Source organism: Chelonia mydas, chromosome 1, assembly GCF_015237465.2.
Source record: "Chelonia mydas isolate rCheMyd1 chromosome 1, rCheMyd1.pri.v2, whole genome shotgun sequence".
NCBI classification, from domain to species: domain Eukaryota; kingdom Metazoa; phylum Chordata; order Testudines; family Cheloniidae; genus Chelonia; species Chelonia mydas.
Window position 1 is genome coordinate 150,100,197 of NC_057849.1, and position 21,622 is coordinate 150,121,818.

The following is a 21,622-nucleotide window of genomic DNA, read 5'->3' on the forward strand; positions in this document are numbered from 1 at the left end:
AGAAAGCATAGAGGGAGAGAATAGTTTTATCAAAGGCTTGTAAGCAGTGTCAGATACATTGCCTTCATTTAAAACACTGCATCAGTGTTGTACCCCCCTTCAGTATTATTTGGATGTGTCTACACTGCAGTAAAAAAACCCTACCACATGGCCACGGCTGGCCTGGGTCAGGTGAATTGGGCTTGTGAAGCTCAGGCTGTGGGGCTATAAAACTGGACATTTGGATTTGGGCTGAAGCCTGGGCTCAGAGACCCTACGAGGGGAAGAGGGTCTCTGGACTCAGGCTGGAGCCCAGGCACTAATGTCTGCACTTCTATTTTTAGCCCTGAAACCCAAGACCGAGTCAGCTGACCCAGGCTCTGAGATCCGATGCCACAGGTTTATCATCGCAGTGTAGACATACCATTATAAACCTGAAGAAGTCCTCCCCACTTTCAATGTCATGTGGCTGTGCAGAACTGGCAATGGAATGAGTAATGACAACTGAGAGCCTCTATCTACAAGGACACTGAAAAGGGAGTTCCAGTAATTTTTCTGGATGAAGCTAAATTCCGATTTTCCAATGAGCCTCTCCCACTGTTTCACTGAGTACAAAGAGCAAATTAGAGTTAGATGCAACATAAACATAATGGGGTTCTTAGACTTATGCTATGCATCATTCAACTATATGTCTACTAAAGGCTCCCTGCATGCACATATAATTTATTTCAGCAGACGCAGCCCCAGAACATGGACTACAAAAGGAGGACCTGGTCCTAGGTGGAGAGGAAGCTAAAAAAGGGCCTCATTGTCTTGCTTTGCACAGAGCTCTGCAAATCACAGAGCTAGTCCTGCATAGAGAGACAGATGAAGTGTCTTTTAAATATATATTTGGAGTTATTTGCTGGGGACCTACAGAATGATATACTGAGAGAGCTCAGTGTACTTGGATATATGCTCTCTAGATCAGGGGTGGGCAAACTACAGCCCGCAGGCCAGATCGTGCCCGCCAGCCATTTTAATCTGGCCCTCGAGCTCCAGCTGGGGAGCGGGGCCTGGGGCTTGCCCCGCTCTGGCACTTCAGCCGGGAGCAGGGTCGGGGGCTGCTCCGCGCAGCTCCCTGAAGCAGCAGCATGTCCCCCCTTCAGCTGCTATGCATAGGGGCAGCCAGGGGGCTCCACTCCACATACTACCCCTGCCCCAGCGCCGCCCCCACAGCTCCCATTGGCCGAGAACCATCTGGCCTCGCCTCCACACAGGAGCTGGAAGCGGCGGGACATGCCACTGCTTCCGGGAGCCACTTGAGAAAAGCGCTACCCGGAGCCTGTTCACCTTACTATGGGAGAGAGTTTTAGGCTCTGATTCAGGGCCATCCTTACCCATACGCAAAGTATGTAGCTGTGTAGGGCACTAGGAAATTTGGTGCACCAAATTTCCTGGTGCCTTGCGCAGCTGCGTATTGCTCCAGCCCCTACTCTGGCCCAGCCCCCCTCCCCTGAGCTCGGCAGCTGGGCTAGGCCAGCACTCACCGGCAGCCAGAGTGCAGCGACCCGGCCTCAGCCGCACTGCCAGTGAGTGCTGGGGGGTGGTTCCTCCCTGCCCCCCAAGCCAGCCCCGCTGCACCCCCCGCTCCGCAGAGACCTGGAGCCAGCCCCCTCACTTCCACCCCCCCTCACCCCCCCGCGGCAGCCTGGAGCCCCAACCCCGCAGCTGGGCTGCATAGGGCCCCAGAATTGCTAGGGACGGCCCTGCCCTGATTCTACCCAGACTTATGCATTTGCTTAACCTTATGCACTGTGTGTAGTCCCATTGGCTTCAATGAGACGACTCAGAGCGCTCACGAGCATCACACAGCAGTCTGACATGGGAACTGTGGTTCAGACACTCAGCTACTCCAAGAGCAAGAAAGACTCTGGAGCATTAAAAAAAACCCTATGTTTAAATTTCAGGTCCCATGGGAACAGAAGTAATGCAAATTATGAAGATTCCCACAGCAACTTCATAATAATATAACTTCTAGCTAAAGTAAGAAAACCCAGAACTAGAATAAGTGTTTGTCTAGGCTAAACGAAAGATTTTCCAGACTAAATTCAGCCTTCCAAAGTTGGAACAGGCTTCTGCCTAAATAAAGGTTCCAAACAAGACAAAATCTTTATGGGCTAGAGCAAATCTTTCAAGCTGGACAGGCCTCTGCTGAAACCTGGCTTCCAGGCTGACTCAATCTTCAAAACTGGAGCAAGCCTCTGTCTAACCCAAGCTCCCAGGCCAAACTGCCTCTTTCAAAGCGAGGGCAAGTTTTATAGCTCCTTATCCCTGCTCTGACGAATACCATCAAATCAGTAATCACACTTGTGATGAACCACTTTTGTCACAGCAATACTTTGTAAGATTGAGACCCTAATAGGCTATTACAAAATGCCACTATATTTTCCCCTCCCCCAATAAATAAAACCATGTTTCTGAGACCTCAGAGATGGTGGATTCAGCAACTGATTTTTGTAGAAGCCAGGTCTGTTTGTTTAGAGACGTATAGATGCTGAGAAGCGTCCAACTCTAAAAACATTCAGAACACTTTCTGCAATATATCCAAACACGCAAGTAGACACACCAAACATTACGTTCTGGCTCAAACATCAAAACTGTCCATTTTCTTTTGTAAATTACATGTCCTTAATATAAAAGGAAAGCAAAACCACAGCTCATTAAAGCTCTCCATACACCACACGGAACATTAATTTGTGATTTTATACAGTGTCAGACAATATAGTGATGGGGTTTCAACCCCTTATAAAACCTTCCTATGAAGAAGTCCAGTTCTCAAGGCACTGCATGCCCTCCACTCCCAGCAGCTATGACAGGAGTTCAGGGTGCACAGCACCACAGGTTTAGGCCTGTCTTGAACACCCTATAACCAAGAGAGTTATCCAGTTTTGCCCCTCACCATCACTGTAAACATTCAAATTAAATGATGCTTTAATGCACAATAATAACAACAACAACCACCACCCCCCAAAGAGTAGAAATGCATAAACTACAAATCTGTTTGTAGCTACCTCATCAGTGCACCAGGATTACATAAACTAGAATCACAAAGTGACTTTAGTCCTGTGTACAAAAAAGAGGTTTTTTTAAAAACAAAGCAAACAGCTCCCGCATCTCAATTCAGAGTATTTAAAAGGGATTCTTGCCTCATATCCCAGACGAGCTGCCCTTTGCAGAAGAGTTTCGCCAGCATTCTTATTGACAATAAGTCTTCGTGCTTCAGGCGGCATGGGACGACTTGGGGTGGTCTCCTGAGGGGTGCTTGCAATCTGCAACTGCGAGGGCTGAGAGACAGGTAATAATGAGGAAGTCTGCTGCAGGCGATCATACAGCTTCTGCTCATATGATTTGGCTGGTGAAGAGTCACAGTCTGAAGTAGGCTCTGGTCGCTTTCTGAATCTTCTTGTTACTGTGACCTGTCAAAATCATTATTGGATTTTTTCCCCCCTTTTTTTAACAATACACTGATGGGAATATATTTGGCCAGTTAAGAATTACATTTCTGTTCTCATTACAAAAATCTACTACTGTTACTAAATGTACAACTGCTCAGTCTTTATGCCCGCACTAGGCTTTATCTCAGATAGACAAAGAGAACAAATTCATAATATGCAAAAAGTAAAAAGGGGGAGGAGTTTGAATAAAATTACAGTCCACCTTCGCTAGAACATCCTTCATAATAATGACCCTTTGGCTAGAACGACCCCAATCCCTAGATCCACCTCGACCCCTGCCGCTGCGGCGAGGGCTGACAGCATAGCTGGAGGAAATGTCAGCCGCCCTCCTGCCCCGGAGGCAGGACTTTTTCGCTATAAAGAACGCCTAGCTCTAATGAACAAATGATTTGGATCCCAATGGGTTTGTTACAGTGAGGGTGTCCTATATTTGTACATGGCACCATAACATGTTAGCTTGAGTAGGCTGGCTCTGTTGTACACTCAATGTGGTTAGTGGATGATTAAGTCTAAATAAAGATACCTTATCTTCAGCGTTTTCAATATCTGTGGTGTCATCGCCTGTCAGGGATGACCTCCTTCTCCTCTCCTGTAGTGCCAAGTGTTTTGTTTTACACTGACGTTTCCCTGATGGCTTCTCGCACTCAGAATATCTCTGCAGCAGGGATGTAGCTTGGAAATCCTCCTCTTCATCTGTGCACAGCACATCTGTATTCCGGATCTCTTTAATTTTCTGCTGTTTGGCAGCCAACCTCGAGGCTGGAGTACAGCTTGACTGAGTCTGCCTTTTGCTGTTTGCATTGGTGGATGAAAGGCTCTTCACTGGCGGAGAGACCATGAATAAAGGCAGTCCTAAATGGGAGGAAAGGCATTACATGTTGCATGGTGTGTTGAGAGGAAAATGCATAGTTAACACTTAACACTAACTCCTTTCCTGTTTAAGAGATTCACCAATTACATTTTCAAGTCATTTTAAATTTCCACATTCAAAATGTAAAAATGCTAAGTTTAAAATAGTTGTAATTGTCTGATAAAACCACTACAGGAAATTCTCTATCACTATTGTGCCTAGGTACTGCAGAGGTCTATCAGAGCACTGATATGCAACCTACACACTGGAACCTCTAGCCCGAAGGGCAAAACAAGGAGCAGAAAGTCTCAGCTGTGAATTTCCTGGCTTTGGTGGGTGTAAATGACAAAATTAGTTTCCTTACCTGTAATTGTCTTATCTGAATGGGAACTCACCTTCTTCATCAGGCTGGGAACTGCTGGGCTTTTCTGCCTTTTCCAAGTTTAAGTGGCAGGCAAGAGGTTTGTTGTTTGGTTGGGGTTTGGTGTTTTTTTTTTTTGGGGGGGGGGGGGGGAGGTTGGGAGGGGAAGATATTTTGTGTTCTAGTTAAAGAAAATAAGAATGGGCATACTTGGTCAGACCAATGGTCCATCTAGCCCAGTACCAATACCAGATGCTTGAAAAGGAATGAACAGAACAATTATCAAGCGATACATCCCATCATCTAGTCCAAGCATCTGACAGTCAGAGAGGGTCTTTGGCGTAGACCATTGAGGGAAGACTCAAAGGACTCTATCCTCAAAGACAACAAAGGATGAAGAAAGCAGCATGTCAGTGTTTTAGCGCTTTCCAAATAATTCTGAAATAGGCTTGCTGTGACTTTCTGCCTACAAAGTAGATGGATTCCTAGTGGAGTGAGCAACTAGATCTTCAAGACAACTTCGATTAGATGCCCTGTAAAACTGGAAGATGAATTAAATAAACTATCTACATACAAAATATCATGATGCTTTATCCCCTTTCTACATTTCCCAGAGCATTGGGCTTCCTCAGGCTTTAGTTCTACAGAAGTAGAATTTCACATGTAAAGTCTGTAGTTTTTATAGGGTGCAAGGGGGTCTAGGATAAAGTGAGGGCAAAGAACATGATAATTTTAAACAGAAATCTGAATTTCTCTTAGGAACAGAATTGGGGCTGACCTCTGAACCACCTTCTTTGGGAAAAATTAAAGCAAAGCTGTCTGATGAAAGGGGACAAAAGTTTCCCATCCTAATGGCTACAAAGAAGGAAAACTTCAGTCAGATTTTATTGAACCACTTTCTGAATCACTGGGGGAAGTGAGAGAGATTGCCGTTTTTCTTCCTAGATCCACAGGTTCTAATACCAGAAATGACCATCGTGATCATCTAGTCTGACCAACTGTTTAGCACCGGGCACAGAACTTCCCCAAAATAATCCCTATAGCATCTCTTTTAGAAAAACATCTAACCTTGAATTAAAATTTTTCCGTGACAGAGAAGCCACCACAGCCCTTGGTATATTGTTCCAATGGTTAATTTCTCTCACAATTAAAAATTTACACCTTATTTCCAGTCTGAATTTGCTTAGTTTAAACTTCCAGCCATTGGATTGTGTTATAACTTTCTCTGCTAGTCTGAAGAGTCCATTATTAAATGTTTGTTCCCCATGCAGGTACTTACAGACTGTAATCAAGTCACCCCTTCTCTTTGTAAACTAAATAGATTGAGCTCTGAGCTCTATCACTATAAGGCATGTTTTCTAATCCTTTAATCATTCTTGTGGCTCATCTCTGAACCGTCTCCAATTTATCAACAAACTTCTTGAATTGTGAACACCAGAACTGGACACAATATTCCAGCAGCGGTCACACCAGTGCCAAATACAGAGGCAAAATAACCTCGCTACTCCTACTCAAGATTCCTGTTTATGCATTCCAGGTCTGCATTAGCTCTTTTGGCCATGGCATCACACTGGGAGCTCGTGTTCAGCTGTATCTTCCATGACCCCCAAATCTTTTTCAGAGTCACTGCTTCCCAGGATAGAATCCCCCATCCCGTAAGTATGGCCTGTGTTCTTTGTTCCTAGATACATTTATCCATATTAAAAACATGTTTGCCTGCACCCAGTTTACCAAGTGATCCAGATGGTTCTGAATTAGCGACCTGTCCTCTTCATTATTTACCACTTCCCCAATTTTTGGGTCATCTACAAACATTATGAGTGATGATTTTATATTTTCTTCCGAGCCATTGATAAAAACATTAAATAGCATAGGGCCTAGAACCGATCCCTGAAGGTGCCCACTGGAAACAGACCCACTGGATGATGATTAGGGCCCTACCAAATTCACGGCCATGAAAAACATGTCATGGACAGTGAAATCTGGTCTCCCCCTATGAAAGCTGGTCTTTTGTGTGCTTTTACCCTATACTATACAGATTTCACAGGGGAGACCAGCATTTCTCAAATTGGGCATCCTAACCCAAAAGGGAGTTGCCCGGGGAAGGGGAGTGGGAGGGAGGGGAGTGTCCCGCAAGGTTATTTTAGGGGGGTTGTGGTATTGCCCCCATTACTTCTGCGCTGCCTTCAGAGCTGGGTGGCCGAAGAGTGACGGCTGCTGACTGAAGCCCCAGCTTTGCAGGCAGCAGCGCAGAAGTAAGGGGGGCAATACCATACCATGCCATCCTTACTTCTGTGCTGCTGCTGACTCCGGTTCTGCCTTCGGAGCTGGGCTCCCAGGCAGCAGCCGCCGCTCTCCAGCTGCCCAGCTCTGAAGAAAGAGGAGCACAGAAGTAAGGGTGGCAGTACTGCAAAGCCCTAGCACCACAGCTCCTTTTTGGATCAAGCTCCCTACAATTACAACACTGTGAAATTTCAGACTGAAATCATGAAATTTACGATTGTTAAAATCCTATGACTGTGAAATTGACCAAAACGGACCCTGAATTTGGTAGGGCCCTAATGAGGAGTCCCCATTTACAGTTACATTTTGAGACCTAACAGCTAGCCAGTTTTTAATCCATATATGCCATGTTAATTTTATATTGTTCTGGGGTATTCTTCTAATAAAAATGTCATGCGGTATCAAGTCAAACGCCTTACAGAAGGCTCAGTCTATTGCATCAACATTAATACCTTTATTAACCAAACTTGTAACCTCATCTAAAAAAGATATCCTGTCAAACTAACAATGTTGATTAGCATCAATTACATTGCTCTTGTTTAGTTCTCTATTAAAACAAATCTTGTATCAACATAATGGAGGGGCTGTCTGGGTTCAATGTTATTATTATTACTGGGTCATCCAATGACTGAGGCTCTGTTGTTCCCAAGGGCCTCAGATCAGGGCTCTCTGAAGTGATGATGCTTTCAGAAAGGGAAATGTGGATGAAGCAAGCTGGAACTAGAAGAGAGAGGACATGTGGCACCCAGGACAGAGACCTGCACTTCAATCTAGAGTCTCAGGAGAGCCATCTAATAGGATGTTCAGAATCTCTTTTGGGATTTGTCTTCCTTCAGTTACCCATATAAGATCAATTTGCACAGGGCTTTCTGGATTTGAGAAAAGTCAACCAGCTCTTTAGAGTAAATGGCCAAACATGTGTGTCAAACATATGGCCCGGGGCCAGATCTGGCCTACCTGATGTATTTATTGGCCCATATGATGCAAAAATCTATGCTTTTAAAAAAAAAAAAAAAAAAAAATCATCCAAGTTTCTAGGTTTCTGGGCCATGAAAACCTTCCAAACATGAACAGCACATAACCGATGTGGTGGTGTCTTCCTGAATTTGCAGACAGACTGAAACAGTAACTTAGGTACAAACTCACCTTCCCCTAAATAGTCTCATTGGTGTAACGTGTAAAGCCCAATAACATCCTTCAATGTTGTCATTATCTATTTAATCACCAGTTGTTTTAATAGGGGAAAGAGGGTGAGAATAAAACTGAATGGGGATGCAGTGGGAAGATGGTGGAATTAGGAGTTGCTGCAGATAAATAAATAGAGATAGAAGAATAGAGAAGACTCTAAGAGATGGGGAAGAAGGAGAGAAACACAAAAAGGGAGGACAAGAAAGGAAAAAAGAGACAGAGGCTGAAAAAGCAGTGGTCCCAAAGAACAGAAGGTCTTCCCACTGAGTGATGCTGAATGCAACAATAAGGTGCTGATCAAATAAAGTTTAGTTACTACATAAAGGCTAGGTTCTACTCTTTAACTTGCTTGAGATCTATGAATCATGAGAAAAGTTGGGGGACTATTGGATCAGAAGAGCTAAGGCCGACTTCCTCCTCATGCAACTTCTGAACATGGAGAAGCCTATCTAGATAATGATGGGGAAGAATTTCCAAGCCCTGGTAAATGGAGAAAAACAAATCAAAGAATTTACAGTTCAGTGGGGATGGAAGTAACAGTTACAACAAAACGACTTGAAAGCCCTTAAATGTCTCTTGAGAATGGGTGGGCCGGGCATAATTTAAATCATGTCTAAGGTGCTATTAAGGGCTTATTCTTGTTTCACATTGTCAAAGGGTGCCAGGATGCCTCTGGAAATAGCACTGGAATCTAAAACCACATATTTCTTCAAGCCAAAATGTTAAAAAGAGAAGAGAAGATCTGGCAATATCATATCAGGCATTGCAAAGGAAAGCTAGCATCAACATTACAGAATCCAGCTTTCTGGCCTCCCCTCTTTGGGGTCCTACAAGACCTCTTCTTCTGAGAGCACAAGAAGGAGCAGAAGATGGACAGGTCTGTCTGAGCCAGTGCCACACACACCATGGTAGCTCACAAAGTAATAGAAAAGAGGTTTTGACTCTTCTAAGACAGCTGTCGATCTTTAGGTCCACTAAAACCTACCCCATCGATTAACATCAAGATCTCCATCCCCACCGTGAACAATCCTGACTGAGATGAACGATAGACAAGATAATTTTTGGGACAATTTGGTAATTTTATCCAATCGGACTGGATACCATTTTAGAGATCATATTGACTGGACTTCTTTTTGTTGGGGTTGGACCACCTGGCCTCAGCAATTCTCAAGAGATTCGGTATGGGGCAAGTGGAGCAGCTTTTCCTATGCCTCATCGTGACGGGGTCCTGGCTGAAGGTTGGATGAGTTGCAGGTTTGGCTATCTTGAGGGTGAAATGTATCAAATCAACCAAGTCTGTTAGTGAACAAGCAACCTGGGACATCTGATTCAGAGTGCTCAGAGCAGGTGGGAAGCTCCTCTTCATCCTCCAAGAACTGGGGCAAATATTAGAGCTTGTCTACGTTTAAAACACTGCAGCTGTAGCACTTCTGTGAAGACTCTACTGACGGCAATGGCAGGGATTCTCCCATCGCCGTAGGTAATCTGCCTCCTGAGAGGCAGTAAGTACTTAGGTCAGTGGCAGAATTCTCCCGTCGACATAGTGCTGTCTACACTAGAGGTTAGGCCAGTTTAACTACGTCACTCAGGGGTGTGAAAAATCCACACCCCTGAGCAACGTAGTTATATCGACCTAGTTTCCTCATGTAGACCAGGCCTTAGTTACATCTAGGAGAGTCCTCAAAAAAACAGACTAGATTTGCTTGGGGGCGGGAGGAGGAAGGAGACAATACTTACAGCCTTTGATCTGCATATCGTGAAAGGGAGAAGGAGAGCTTCATCCTCTGCTTTTAAGAGTGGGATGGAGGGAGAAGGAAGATGTGGAGGGTCTGTGAGCAGAAATAGCCACATGGTTTGGGTTTGCAGGATGCCAGTCAAGACAGCACAAAGCATGTTGAGGATATCTAAGTGCAGCTGAGATTTTAAGTTGTTTAGGTTTGTGGGAGCAATGCCTCCTCAAATTACTGAGGTAACTAATCACCTGAGGTTTGACAGCCAGGGAAGGGGAGAGAGAAGACAAAAATGAAGCAGCAGGTGAATGGTGGGAGGGAGGGGCAGTAAAACAGGGAAAGAGCCGTAGTGCTTGCCCCTCCCTGGAATACTGTGGGCAGCTGGAGCTGGCCACTGTGACAGTTCAGGGGAGGTCTCTGGGAGCACACCTCTTCCACCCATTGGCTCAACACTTGCTGGCTGCCATGGTGATGGAGCAGAAATAACAGAAGCGAGCAAGCTCCAGACTGGAGTAAGTGGGGAGACAGTCCTGCTTAGGAGAAGCCCCCAGAATGAAGTAATAGAACATCAGTAGAAGACTGCCAGCATGTGGAGCTAAATACAGGAACAGGAGCCTTTGATGCTGCTGGTTGGGCCTTGCTCAGCTATTGAAGCAGTTGTGGGGGTGGGGAGGAATCATACTGTTAGTCAAGGGGAATCCCTAGATTCGCTCAACCCCCCCCCCCCCCCACCACCTCCCGGGAGCCCTCTGACGGCAGGTCTACACTTAAAATGCTTCAGTGATACAGATGTAGCGCTTCAGTGAAGAGCTTCTCCCGCCGGCGTACTTAATCCACCTCCCTGAGAGGCCAGTAGCTATGTCGACAGGAAAAGCCCTCCCATCAACATAGCGCTGAGGTCAATATAATTGCGTCACTCAGGGGTGTGGATTTGCCACACCCTGAGTGACATAGTTATGCCGATGTAAGTTTACAGCATGGACCTGGCCTGAGATGCACAGTGAACTAGAGGAGCAGGAGAGAGAGAGAGAGAACCTAGCAAAATATCCTGAAGAACAGAGCCCTCAGCGCGTGCGCATGGAAGAATACTGGGGAGCAACGTCAGGGCAGTTCATCAGGCGTGTCTGTAGAGAAAGCAGACAGGCAGACTGCACTAAGGGAAAAAAACAGGGGTAACCTCTTGACAGCCTCTAAGCCTTTGAGAAAGCAGAAAAACTCAGCAGTTCTTAACCGGATGGAACAGCAGATTCCCAAGATAGAGAATCAGAGTCTTCATGGTACTCATACTGGACTTCTTGTTTGTTTTTAATTATACCCAAAAAGCACTAATCCATTTAGCTATACATGCAGTAAGTATTTTTACATGGACTAACAACCTGAGATTTTTTTTTTTCTAAATCAGAACTATTCCTGAATTATAAGAATGCCAAAAGATCTGCAGACACAAAGCTTCAATTTTAAAGTCATTTAAACCACAATTTAAAAACAAACAAACACACACATACCACATACGCACCCCCGCCTGACAAATTTTAGCTAGTGATTTTTTTTTTTTTATAGTGGAGCTGTAAGTCCTTATACATGTGGACTTCTATAAAAACTGCTGACGATTCCTTAACAGTGGTGGCAGCATGCATCACTACTAATGCTATGCCAGCTGATGTTTCCCTAGTAGTCTCTGCATACCTTGTTCATTGTCACTTGTTTTGAGGGACTCTTCAGACCAACTTCTATTGCTTTTGACCTCTGACCTTTTCCTGGTGTGCCTTTCTTCTGTGCAGTCTTTGACCTTTGCAGTGGCCTCTGGCTGAACAGCCTCAGCTAAATCTTTCCTGCTTTGCCGGCCCAACTTGCCGGACGGGGATCTCTCTGGTGACACCTGCTGCTCCCATAGTTCCCTAAGATGCTGCAGGTGACGCTGCTTTTTGGGATGGAGCCCTGTTAATTCAATGCACACCTTCAGGTTGGTCACCTCATTACAATTGGGCTCTTCTAAGTGGTTAGAGGAATTGTTTGTCATTTCCCTCTCAGGCCAGTCATCTAATGGAAAAATAACTAAAAATTAATCAAAAAGCCCCCTCAACTTAAAACAAAAGCTACATTTCACTTGCGGGGCATATAGTCTCAGCTTTACCACCACACTATGCATTTTAAAAGGTTTGGTCATTAAGGATCACATGCACTAGGGTCATTTGCATTGCTATGGCTACAGTGTCCAATCACTAGTGCTTTACCCTCAGATACCAAGAGATTATTTTAAGTGAAATGACAGTGCTCAGATTGGTAACTATCAAGTTCATAAATGGAGACGTTAATTCATAGGGATGCTCCTTTCACAAGAAATTCCTTAAGGGAGACCAAAGCAATGGGGTTACCTTTGGAGCTCCTCCTCTTTTTTGCCTTTGACACAGCTTCATCCTGCAGTTCATCCACATAGTTTTCGTTTTGGCTGGCCCCATTCTGTACTTTCTCGCCAGAGGGTTTACGCTTTCTATCCAGACGTGGGCATGGATGCTGACCGATATCGTCTGTTGACTGGTCCCCTATATTTTCATAGAGAGAATGTCTCTCCAGATAATATTTCTCAGTTGGAGGGTCTCTTTCCTCTGAGGTTTCAAGAAAACGATCTTGGTTGTTTTCTGCACTATTAAAATCACCTAAAAATAATTTAAAAACAAAACTGAGTCTATTGTGAAATAACTCATTTCTGATCTCTTCAATTTCAATCTCCTAATAATACATCCTTATGATTTCTGAACCAAAACAAGAAATAGTTTATTTTAGATCTAATTTTGCTACAGTCAGCTGTAAAACAGCAACTTTCCCAGCAGTCAAGTTGAAAACCAAGCACGTCTTCAAATTTTCGGCCTTCAATTTTTAGCCAGCATCCAATCAGGCACTTCACCATATAAATAGCCATAGAAATGCCACAGTATACTTACCTTTCTCTTTAATTCAGGGTTTTTCCAGGACTTTAAAGAATCACCTTTAGATATCAAAAGCACATACTCTTTTGAAAGAGTAACCTTAAAAATCAGATAGCAATGCAAGCTTCATTTCTGCAATGGCTTTTATAAAATTAATTTCAGCAGCTCTGATACTTTAAGTCAATGCAAGACTAATCACGCCAAACTGCAGGGCCTGATTACAAGAATTCAACCCCGCTACTGTGTGTCCTTGGATGTACAAATGGAAAACACAAGTGAATGCACATTCTAGCACTCACTCTTTGATAGGAAAAACACTTCAAGAATAGCTGTGAAATGATAAGACACTACCTGAATTTATTTTAAGGCTATATGAAGCCCTGTACACCCGTAATAATCTCCCAGTCACCGTATAGCAAGTTCCCTCCATCTCTTCCTTCAAAAAAATCCAGCACTCACTTATTCCATGAAACTTTGCAGCTACAGTGACCATATAAGCCTTGAAAAATTTACCTGATTCTACTTGGGTAAGCAAAGAGTCCTGTGGCACCTTCTAGACTAACAGTCTGTTAGTCTAGAAGATGCCACAGGACTCTTTGCCGCTTTTACAGATCCAGACTAACATGGCTACCCCTCTGATACTTGAGTAAGATTACTAGCCAAGGAGAAAAACCCTATGCTACCATGTCCCTTCAAATTTAAGAACCTGATTCAGGATCTTAAGCGCATGCTTAATTTCAAGGGGACTTAAACATTGTACAGGGATTCTTTGACTAGAGATTATTTCCTGAAACAGAACCTAAACAAACAAAATAGGTGCGTACTACTTATTATGCACTATAGAATCATAGAAGGTTAGGGTTGGAAGGGACCTCAGGAGGTCATCTAGTCCAACGCCCTGCTTGAAGCAAGACCAATCCCCAATTTTTGCCCCAGATGGCCACCTCAAGGATTGAACTCACAACCCTGGGTTTAACAGGCCAATGCTCAAACCACTGAGCTATCCCTCACTTAAGTAACACATCAATCAACTTTGAATTTTTAATATTATATATATACACACTTTTATATATTAGAGTTTACATCTCTCATAAGTCTTACCCTTCCTGGCTCGCTCTTCTGTTGTCTTTCCCCCCTGCCCAAGTATTGTTTACAGTCCATTTCCTCTTTTCTTTCTCCCCATCTCCCAACATTTCAAATCCCTTTTGCTTCCATATACATTGTCGTGTCTTCCTCAGTCCCTCTCCCCTCAAAACTGCTCTCACGCACACACACAAAGTCCACTTAGTTTCTCATTTATCCCATCAATCTCTTCTCTTCAACCACATCTGCTCACCCACTACCCTCTTCCTTTCACTCACCCTGGCCCCATTTACTCATCTCCACCCATCCCATCTACTTAGTCATGCTTGTCCCTTCTTACACAGGGCTCGACACATTTTCCAGAACCCCAACTATCTGTGAACTAGATTAAGGGTCCCCACTCTCCTTTTGGCAATGCCCAGGCAAGAAGCAAAGCCAATCTCCATTGACTGGGAAAGGCAGAGGGTAAATTGAGCTGGCTCACCACCATTCCATTTGCCAGTACTTCTCCTCGGTGCCTGCCTCCTCTGCTCCTTGAACTTAAAGACAACCTTCAAAATGTGAATCAGCTACAAACCAATGCAATTACGTCTGCGTGAATCTGCAGACAGAATGAAATAATTATGTGTAGTGCACAGTATTTCCTTAAATAGGTGCTGGTTCTGAAGTCTCTTGTTGACATTTACATTGTCCTCATTATTTTCTATTTTACTGCTGTTCAAAGCTCACAAAAGGAGGACTATCCTATTATGAAAATCTCAAAGGTCTTCTACAAGCAGCATCTCATTGTTCCGGGGTAGTCAATTTGTGTGTGTCAAGGTCCAAATTTCTTGGTCAACATATAGTCAAGGTCCAGATTCCAGAAAAAAAATAATAAAAAAAACCCAACAATGATAATAAATAAATAAATAAATAAATAAAATAATAAATGAGTAAATAAGGATTTCAGGGTCCGTTCAATCTGGGGGTCTGGACTTTGCCCACGGTCTACCTATTGACTACCCCATCATAGTGTGTCATAAGTGACTAGAGCTTGAGAAAAGTTTTCTCCCCCCGAGGAGTTTATGCTGGTTTTCCTACCAGAATGATAGGAACCTGGACCCTGCTTGGGGCATCATCTTTTGCAGCCTTGAGCGAATAGGTTCCTGACAAAGCCAAGCACCCAAATAGTCTGGCTGTTGGAAGGAAGGGGGTGGGGGGTAAAAAGTGAGCATGTTCCCCCAACCTCTCCTCAGACCTCTCTAACTACTACAAGGATAGTATCAAGTCCTTCCTTCGGCTTTGTCTATGTTCTGCCACACCACAGAGCAGCTCCAAAACCACCACCATCCCCTGCTGACCACAGTTCTTCCCAGCTGAAGCAAAGCTAAATTGACCTCATGTCTGTCAGTTTTACTGCTGCCCTTAGGGTTTCCTTTAGCAGCAGCGATAGTGAAGCAGCCTCTGGTCAGTTTCCACTTACTGCAACCTGGAAAAGCTCTAAGCAGCAGTTAAGGCATTTCAGCTGTCTGCAGGCTCCAGAAAAAACACTGCATAAAAGTTTAAACTCCATTTAGAAGGTTACAAACTCAACCAATAAAAGGACAAGAGGTAAAAGCCAGAGGCACTTTCTCAAGAAAGCACTATATTTGTCCTGTGGAATGTTTATGCCCTGACCATACCTCTCTGTGGCTGTTTGGTACTGTGTGAACCCATTTTTTAGATTGTTCATCTTATACATAACACTGATATGTCTTTTTCTTTTTTTAAAAAAATACAAAGATTGGAAGAGTGGAGCAGCGACATTAATTTATTATACTCTTTCTCCAAAAAGTTACTGTCCAAAATCAAAATGCACTTGTAAATATTAGACACCTGCACATCTGATAACAATGTACTAAGAGTATCCAGCCTCATATAACATCAGCACATAAGATTTGTTCTGCGCAAATTTAAAAGAAGTTGGACCGGCAACACTTTAAGTTATCACTTCAAAAATGTCTCTAAAAACATAAAATAAAATCTGATAAAGTGATCTACACACTCTCTCTCATCATTTTGTGTTTAACTCCCTGAACAGACAAGGTCAAAGGGCATTTCATCACATTTCTAGTAGTTACATTTTTTAGGTGTTCACCCATACCAGAAATTATGTAGCGTCTTTCAGATTGAAAATCACTGTTGTGGAACGGTCTCCCTGTTGATAATGCACTTTGGAATGAGAAAGGGCAGGAACACCCTGATTACCTCCTAGAGATCCCTTGTAAGGACCTGGAGGAGGAGCAGTCCTTATTGTGAGCATCCAGAGACTGCAGATGGGATCTGCAGGGAACAGCCATTTAGCACCCCCTCGTTACTAATGAAAAAGTGACATCAAATTAATTCAACTCCCTAATTCTTTTATTTCCAATCAGGATCTGACCTAGAAACCCAGAATGCCTTGCAAAGAATAGTCCCAAGAATGAAGAAGTGGCGATGTTCACTTTAGTCTCATTATCATCAGTCCTTCATTCACATAGTTTTTCTGATGCATTGTTTCTAGAGAGAAGAGCAAAACTACCACCAATGCCAGTCCACATGTCTGTGGCAAACAGCTGACGGGAGTAGTTCCACTCATTCCTGTCCTCTCTCAGGGTCTACCACATAGGCAGTAGGAAACTCAGTGATGGCAGCATGATAACCTATTACTGTCAAGCTAGCAGGCCAGTTCTTTACTGACCCATTTTAAAAGATTAGGAACATTAGATGCTCAATGTATATAAAACGTGACACATTATAATCTGCCTATGCCAATGCTGCAAAGTGAGGGAAGAGATATTCAGGCAGAATTGTAAAGTTATTAAAATATTTTGGGAAGCATACTGACTATACTGTATTTGCAGACTACCAAAAATACACTTTTCTACAATTTCACTGGTAATGCCCTTAAAAACTAAAGACTCATTTCTGTTCAGCAAAGTTCTACAAGTGCCTAAGTGAATGACAAATCCACAGGAAAAACCAGAAACAAAGTCTGGGCTGTCAGATGGCCCATAGTTTGGCACTGTCTTCTCAGGCACGTGCCCTACATCAAAGCATTATCGTTATGGGATCTAGTTATGCCAAATGCCAAGAAGTTGTTAGTTTTTTGTTTTTTTGCTCAGAACAACTGCAGTATTTTCACAGAACACAACTCCTGTGAACTCTATTCATATTTTACCACCAGATTCCACTCTGTCCTGAATCTGGTTTGGAAAGCCATCTGGACCAAAGACACAGGACTCCCAAAATCCAGGTATGAATATCAAAGAAAAGTGCATTAGCACAAGGATAGTCTCCCCTCTTTGGGCCCATACGCAGAGTTTGGTCTTCCTCAGGCACTCATGCCTCCCCTGTACCCTTTACTCTGCTAAGAAAGCAAACTGAAAACGCACTTTGGAGTTTTCAAATCACCACTACTATTCAAATAATAAGCAGCAGAAAGAGACTAATATAATAGTAAATGCTAGTTTTCATATCAAACACATCACATAAGAAGGTTAACTCTAAAACAGCAAATGCTGCTACAGTGAAGGGCAACACATTCCTGACATCATTTGCTAACCTCAGTCCAGTCATACTAACTCAGCAACAAAAGCCACCTTTTACTATCCTTTAAGACTGGAAACTGTAAAGAATGACGACTCTACACGTATTGTTTTCCCACCTGAAGCAGTATCCCCAGTGCACTGGTCACACTTTGTGAGAAAGAAATGATTATTAAAAACTTTTCTTCATTTTCTTCTCCATCTTCCTTTTCCTGCCAGCACAAATTCTATTTAACAACACATCTCCCATACAATGTGAACAGAAAACACATACCTTAGTTTTTAAACTGCAGTTTTTTCTTTATAGATAAAGTGGCAACTAGAACCAGTTTTTCCTCTCCTCTTCAGTGACTTCTTACTGCAGGCATTTAAGTAAGATGCCTTTTAGTCCTCATCCCAACTTTTCACAGGACACTTTATCTGAACATGAACTAGCATTCATCACCAAGATCGCAACAAAAATAGAACAATTCAGCCAAGCCACTTGTCAAGATAAAGCAAGCCGTATTCTGACTATCCCATAGGGGGGAAAAAATTCACATTTTCCCTCTCTGGATGTCTTTTCCCAGATATTTTCCATCCTTGTTCCCTTCACCTAAATCCATTATATTCAGAATCATGAGGCTTTTTTGCACCACTGCCAGTCATTGCAAGGTAATGCTGACCAAGCCAAATGGCAACAACAGAATGTTTGCTGTTTTGATCTTTCATTACTCAGCATGCATACAAGCAAGAAACTGAAGGATTACCCATGCTGTGTGCTAAGAAACAGACACCTAGCAAAGAGGCTGCAGATCAGTTCTTAACATCTGAATTTTAACCTCCTTGCAAATAAAAGGCATTATACTTCCATGCACAGAATTGCCATAATCTCCTCCTCACACCCACATTCCCCAAAATCTCTGAACATACCAGTTTTTATTTTTCTCTATTAAAGATTAAACAGTATCTCTCTACTGTAATATCAGAGGAGCAAAACTACCAGTTTGTCTATCAAGACATTTGCAGCTTGTAGAATTTTATTTACTCTTACATATTTTTGTATGATTTTAGTACTGCTCAAAAATTGTGGTTGTTTACCAACATGCTTGTGTCACGTACCTATCTGTATGCTTAAATCACTTGATCACTGAACATTTCTATGACTCACGACACACGCATCCCATAATTTATTGTGTTTGTGCTATGGAAATGCTCCATAGAAGCATTGCCACAGCAACATTTACTAGTCACCTTAGCAACAAAGCAGCTTCACTACTGTTCGCATATTTCCCACTGAGTCCTAAACAAGATGGAAGAGTATTAAGACACTTACAGTTTATCCCTCTATTTAACCACGTTTGAATCTTTGTACTCTTCTGCAGAGAGAGAGAGAGAGAGCCTATTCCTAGCAATAGTCTGCATTCTAAAACACTGAAGAAACGTCTTAGAAGTCATTAGACAATGTGAAGCAGTTTATTATGTTATCATGGAGTTTTGGGGGATGGCAAGGCTTTACCCATGTACCACTTGACTAAACCCCCAAGACAGCCCAGAAAAAAAACTGGGGCTGTCAGATGGCTGTACGAATTCATTTAAAAAAAAAAAAAAAAAAAAAGGCAGAGTGGCAAAAATATTCATTATACTCTTATTATTGCTGTAGGAGGCAAGGGTTATAGAAGTAGTGTCTGAAACTGCCACTAGATCTTAAGGCAATGATCCTGTATTATGTTCTATGCACAGACTACTGAACCCTGCACAGGGCCCCACTGACATGACTGGGGCCTTGCAAGGTCACAGCAGTTGAGCTGCATACCACATTACAGGATCAGGCTTTAAATTGTATTTGTTTTTCTTTCAAATTCAGGTTAGCCAGCTGAAGGTTCACAGCAGGGCTCAAATTTAACATTTTACCAAAAATTACTGATTAATCAAATAATTTTGTTCGTGCATTTCCTGCTAGCATCTGGAAGGCCTACTGCTGTAATATTAGATAGAAATTTATGAACATTATATAAAACAAAATGTAGCATCTTTTCAGCATCAAGATCCAACATAGGAGGCAGAGCATAAGCTAGGAGAAGTTCTGAAATACAGTTGTTTAAAGTTCTATTCAATTTTAAACCTTGCAGCAGAGATTAGGAATTGGATGGGGGGGGTGGGGGGGGAGGAATGAGAGTATTTACATTTTCTCCTGTGAGCATGGTTGTTGAAAGCCACAGCTGGTAAATTGAGGAGAACACTAGGCAAAGTTTATCACATCTTTGCCAGTTGTTATTCGGTTAGAGAGATGTGTCAGGATTCCCAGCAATTCAAACTGCACCAGAGCACCAAAAATACTATGCTAGAGGCATTCAAGAAGTGCAAAATTCATATCCCTGATTTAATCAGCTGCTATCCCAAGGAGCAGAAGGTGAAACAGGGCCGTAAAAATTTTTTACTGAGACCAGGTCTATACTATAAACTTACACCGGTATCACTAAGTCACTCAGGGGTATGAAAAATCCACATCCTTGAGCAATGCAGTTATACTGACCTAACCCCCACTATAGATAGTGCTATATTCTCTCATCAACATAGCTACCGCCTCTTCCGGAGGTGCATTAACTACACCAATGGTAGAAACTCTCACGTTGGCTAGTAACATCTTCACTGAAGCTCTACAACAGTGCAGCTATGCCGCTGCAGCACTTTAAGGGTATGTCTCACTACAAAAATGATGTCGACTTAAGTTACATTGATGTACGCCAATGCAGTAATTAAATCACTTTTGCATAGCCACACTATGCTCCTTGTGTGGGCGGCGCACAACCTCACCAGGAGCACTTGTGCCGATTGTACTGTGGGGCATTGTGGGATGGCTTCAGAAAGTCAGCAACAGTCCATGTAAGCAATGCATTGACACTGTGTCAGCCTAACTGCTACGCCTCTCACAGAGGTGGAGTTATTAAGTTGGCATAGCGGACCGAGTTACATCGGCAGGGGCAACATTTTTAGTGTAGATGCTTACAGAGTTAGGTTGACGTAAGCTGCCTTGCATCGACCTAACCCTGCAGCGTAAACCAGGGCTAAGTGCAGACCTGCCTTGGGAACCAAATTAGTATCTGCAAGCATAGTTGCTGCAAAGCCCATCACGTGCAACAGAAACTTGCTAAAAGAAAGCTGCATTTTTAAAAGTTTATAGATTTTGCAATTTTAGCAAGCCTATAAAACTTCCCATTAATTCATAGCTAATTAATTGCGCACAGGAACATACTCACAAAACGTTATAATACCCTCCCCCACACCCAGCAATTCTTTACTAGTTCCAAATGCATTTCATCCAATGGAGTCTCATGAGCCAGAACACTGCTAAGTTATGGATTTGAGACAACTGCAAATTGTACGGTTTGGTTTTATTTTTTTGCTATTTTCTGCATCATCAAAAGTGTAATTTTAAGATTACATTTATAATAGTGAGGGACAATCCTCAAACAAGTGAGATGTGCATCTGAAGAAACTTTTCTCTCTCCTTCCCTCACCCTTCGGACTATTCCCTGGTTTCTCTCATTAATCAACTCCGGCTTGATCTACTTTTGGCAATAGCCTGTTCTTCCCTTCACCCTACCTCTGTGAGAACTTATGTGACCTGCCCTCCCTCCAACAGTGGCATCCAAGTGGCACGACCCAGATGCTGCTGCTCTTACACCACTTTGATGTTTCAGAATGTGTGTGGGATTTAATGGAGGCCATTACAAGTGTGCAGTGCACTCTGAGGTGCGAGTAGTGCTGGGAACTGAAAGCTCTAGCAGTAGCACCCTGTAGAAAGTCTACCATGCTTATGACCAGGCAATGGGATACTGTAGAACAACAAGGCCTCATTGCTCCTGAAAACTCACTCAATACACCTCAGGAATAGGAGGCTAGAAGCTAAGCTTGGTTGCCATTTTGATATTAGCTGTAGATTAAAAATGAAATCTTCGCTGTTACTTTGCCAAGCTACTTTTTTGTTCACATATTTTATTTTAGTGGCCGCAACACCACAGTAACTTGGCTTAGGTGAGGAACTGAGCAGGTGCAGATCATCCTCCTGTCCACCAAAATTATTAAACAAAGACCAGGACAATAACTCACAATTATTAAATTGCTTAGATGACATTTTCTACCAGCCCTACTCATAAGTTCCCGACTATGCACATCAACCCAACAAATTATGCATAT

At 43.0% G+C, this 21,622-nt stretch overlaps 1 protein-coding gene across 50 annotated transcripts in view; it reads right to left on the minus strand.

The window, feature by feature from the left end:
* The window catches only part of BCOR (BCL6 corepressor), a 67,950-nt gene that overhangs the window by 16,867 nt on the left and 29,461 nt on the right, over positions 1 to 21,622 (minus strand). For 13 of the 50 annotated variants that reach the window (XM_043538050.1, XM_037902476.1, XM_037902460.1 and 10 more), the window contains 4 exons: positions 12,264 to 12,545; positions 11,575 to 11,928; positions 4,000 to 4,328; positions 3,168 to 3,437 (listed from right to left, as the gene is read on the minus strand). In XM_043538050.1, the coding sequence (XP_043393985.1) occupies positions 3,168 to 3,437; positions 4,000 to 4,328; positions 11,575 to 11,928; positions 12,264 to 12,545 (1,235 nt within the window). The remainder of the gene's footprint in view (positions 1 to 3,167; positions 3,438 to 3,999; positions 4,329 to 11,574; positions 11,929 to 12,263; positions 12,546 to 21,622) is intronic. The other 37 variants (XM_043538068.1, XM_037902484.1, XM_043538065.1 and 34 more) reach the window with 5 other exon arrangements.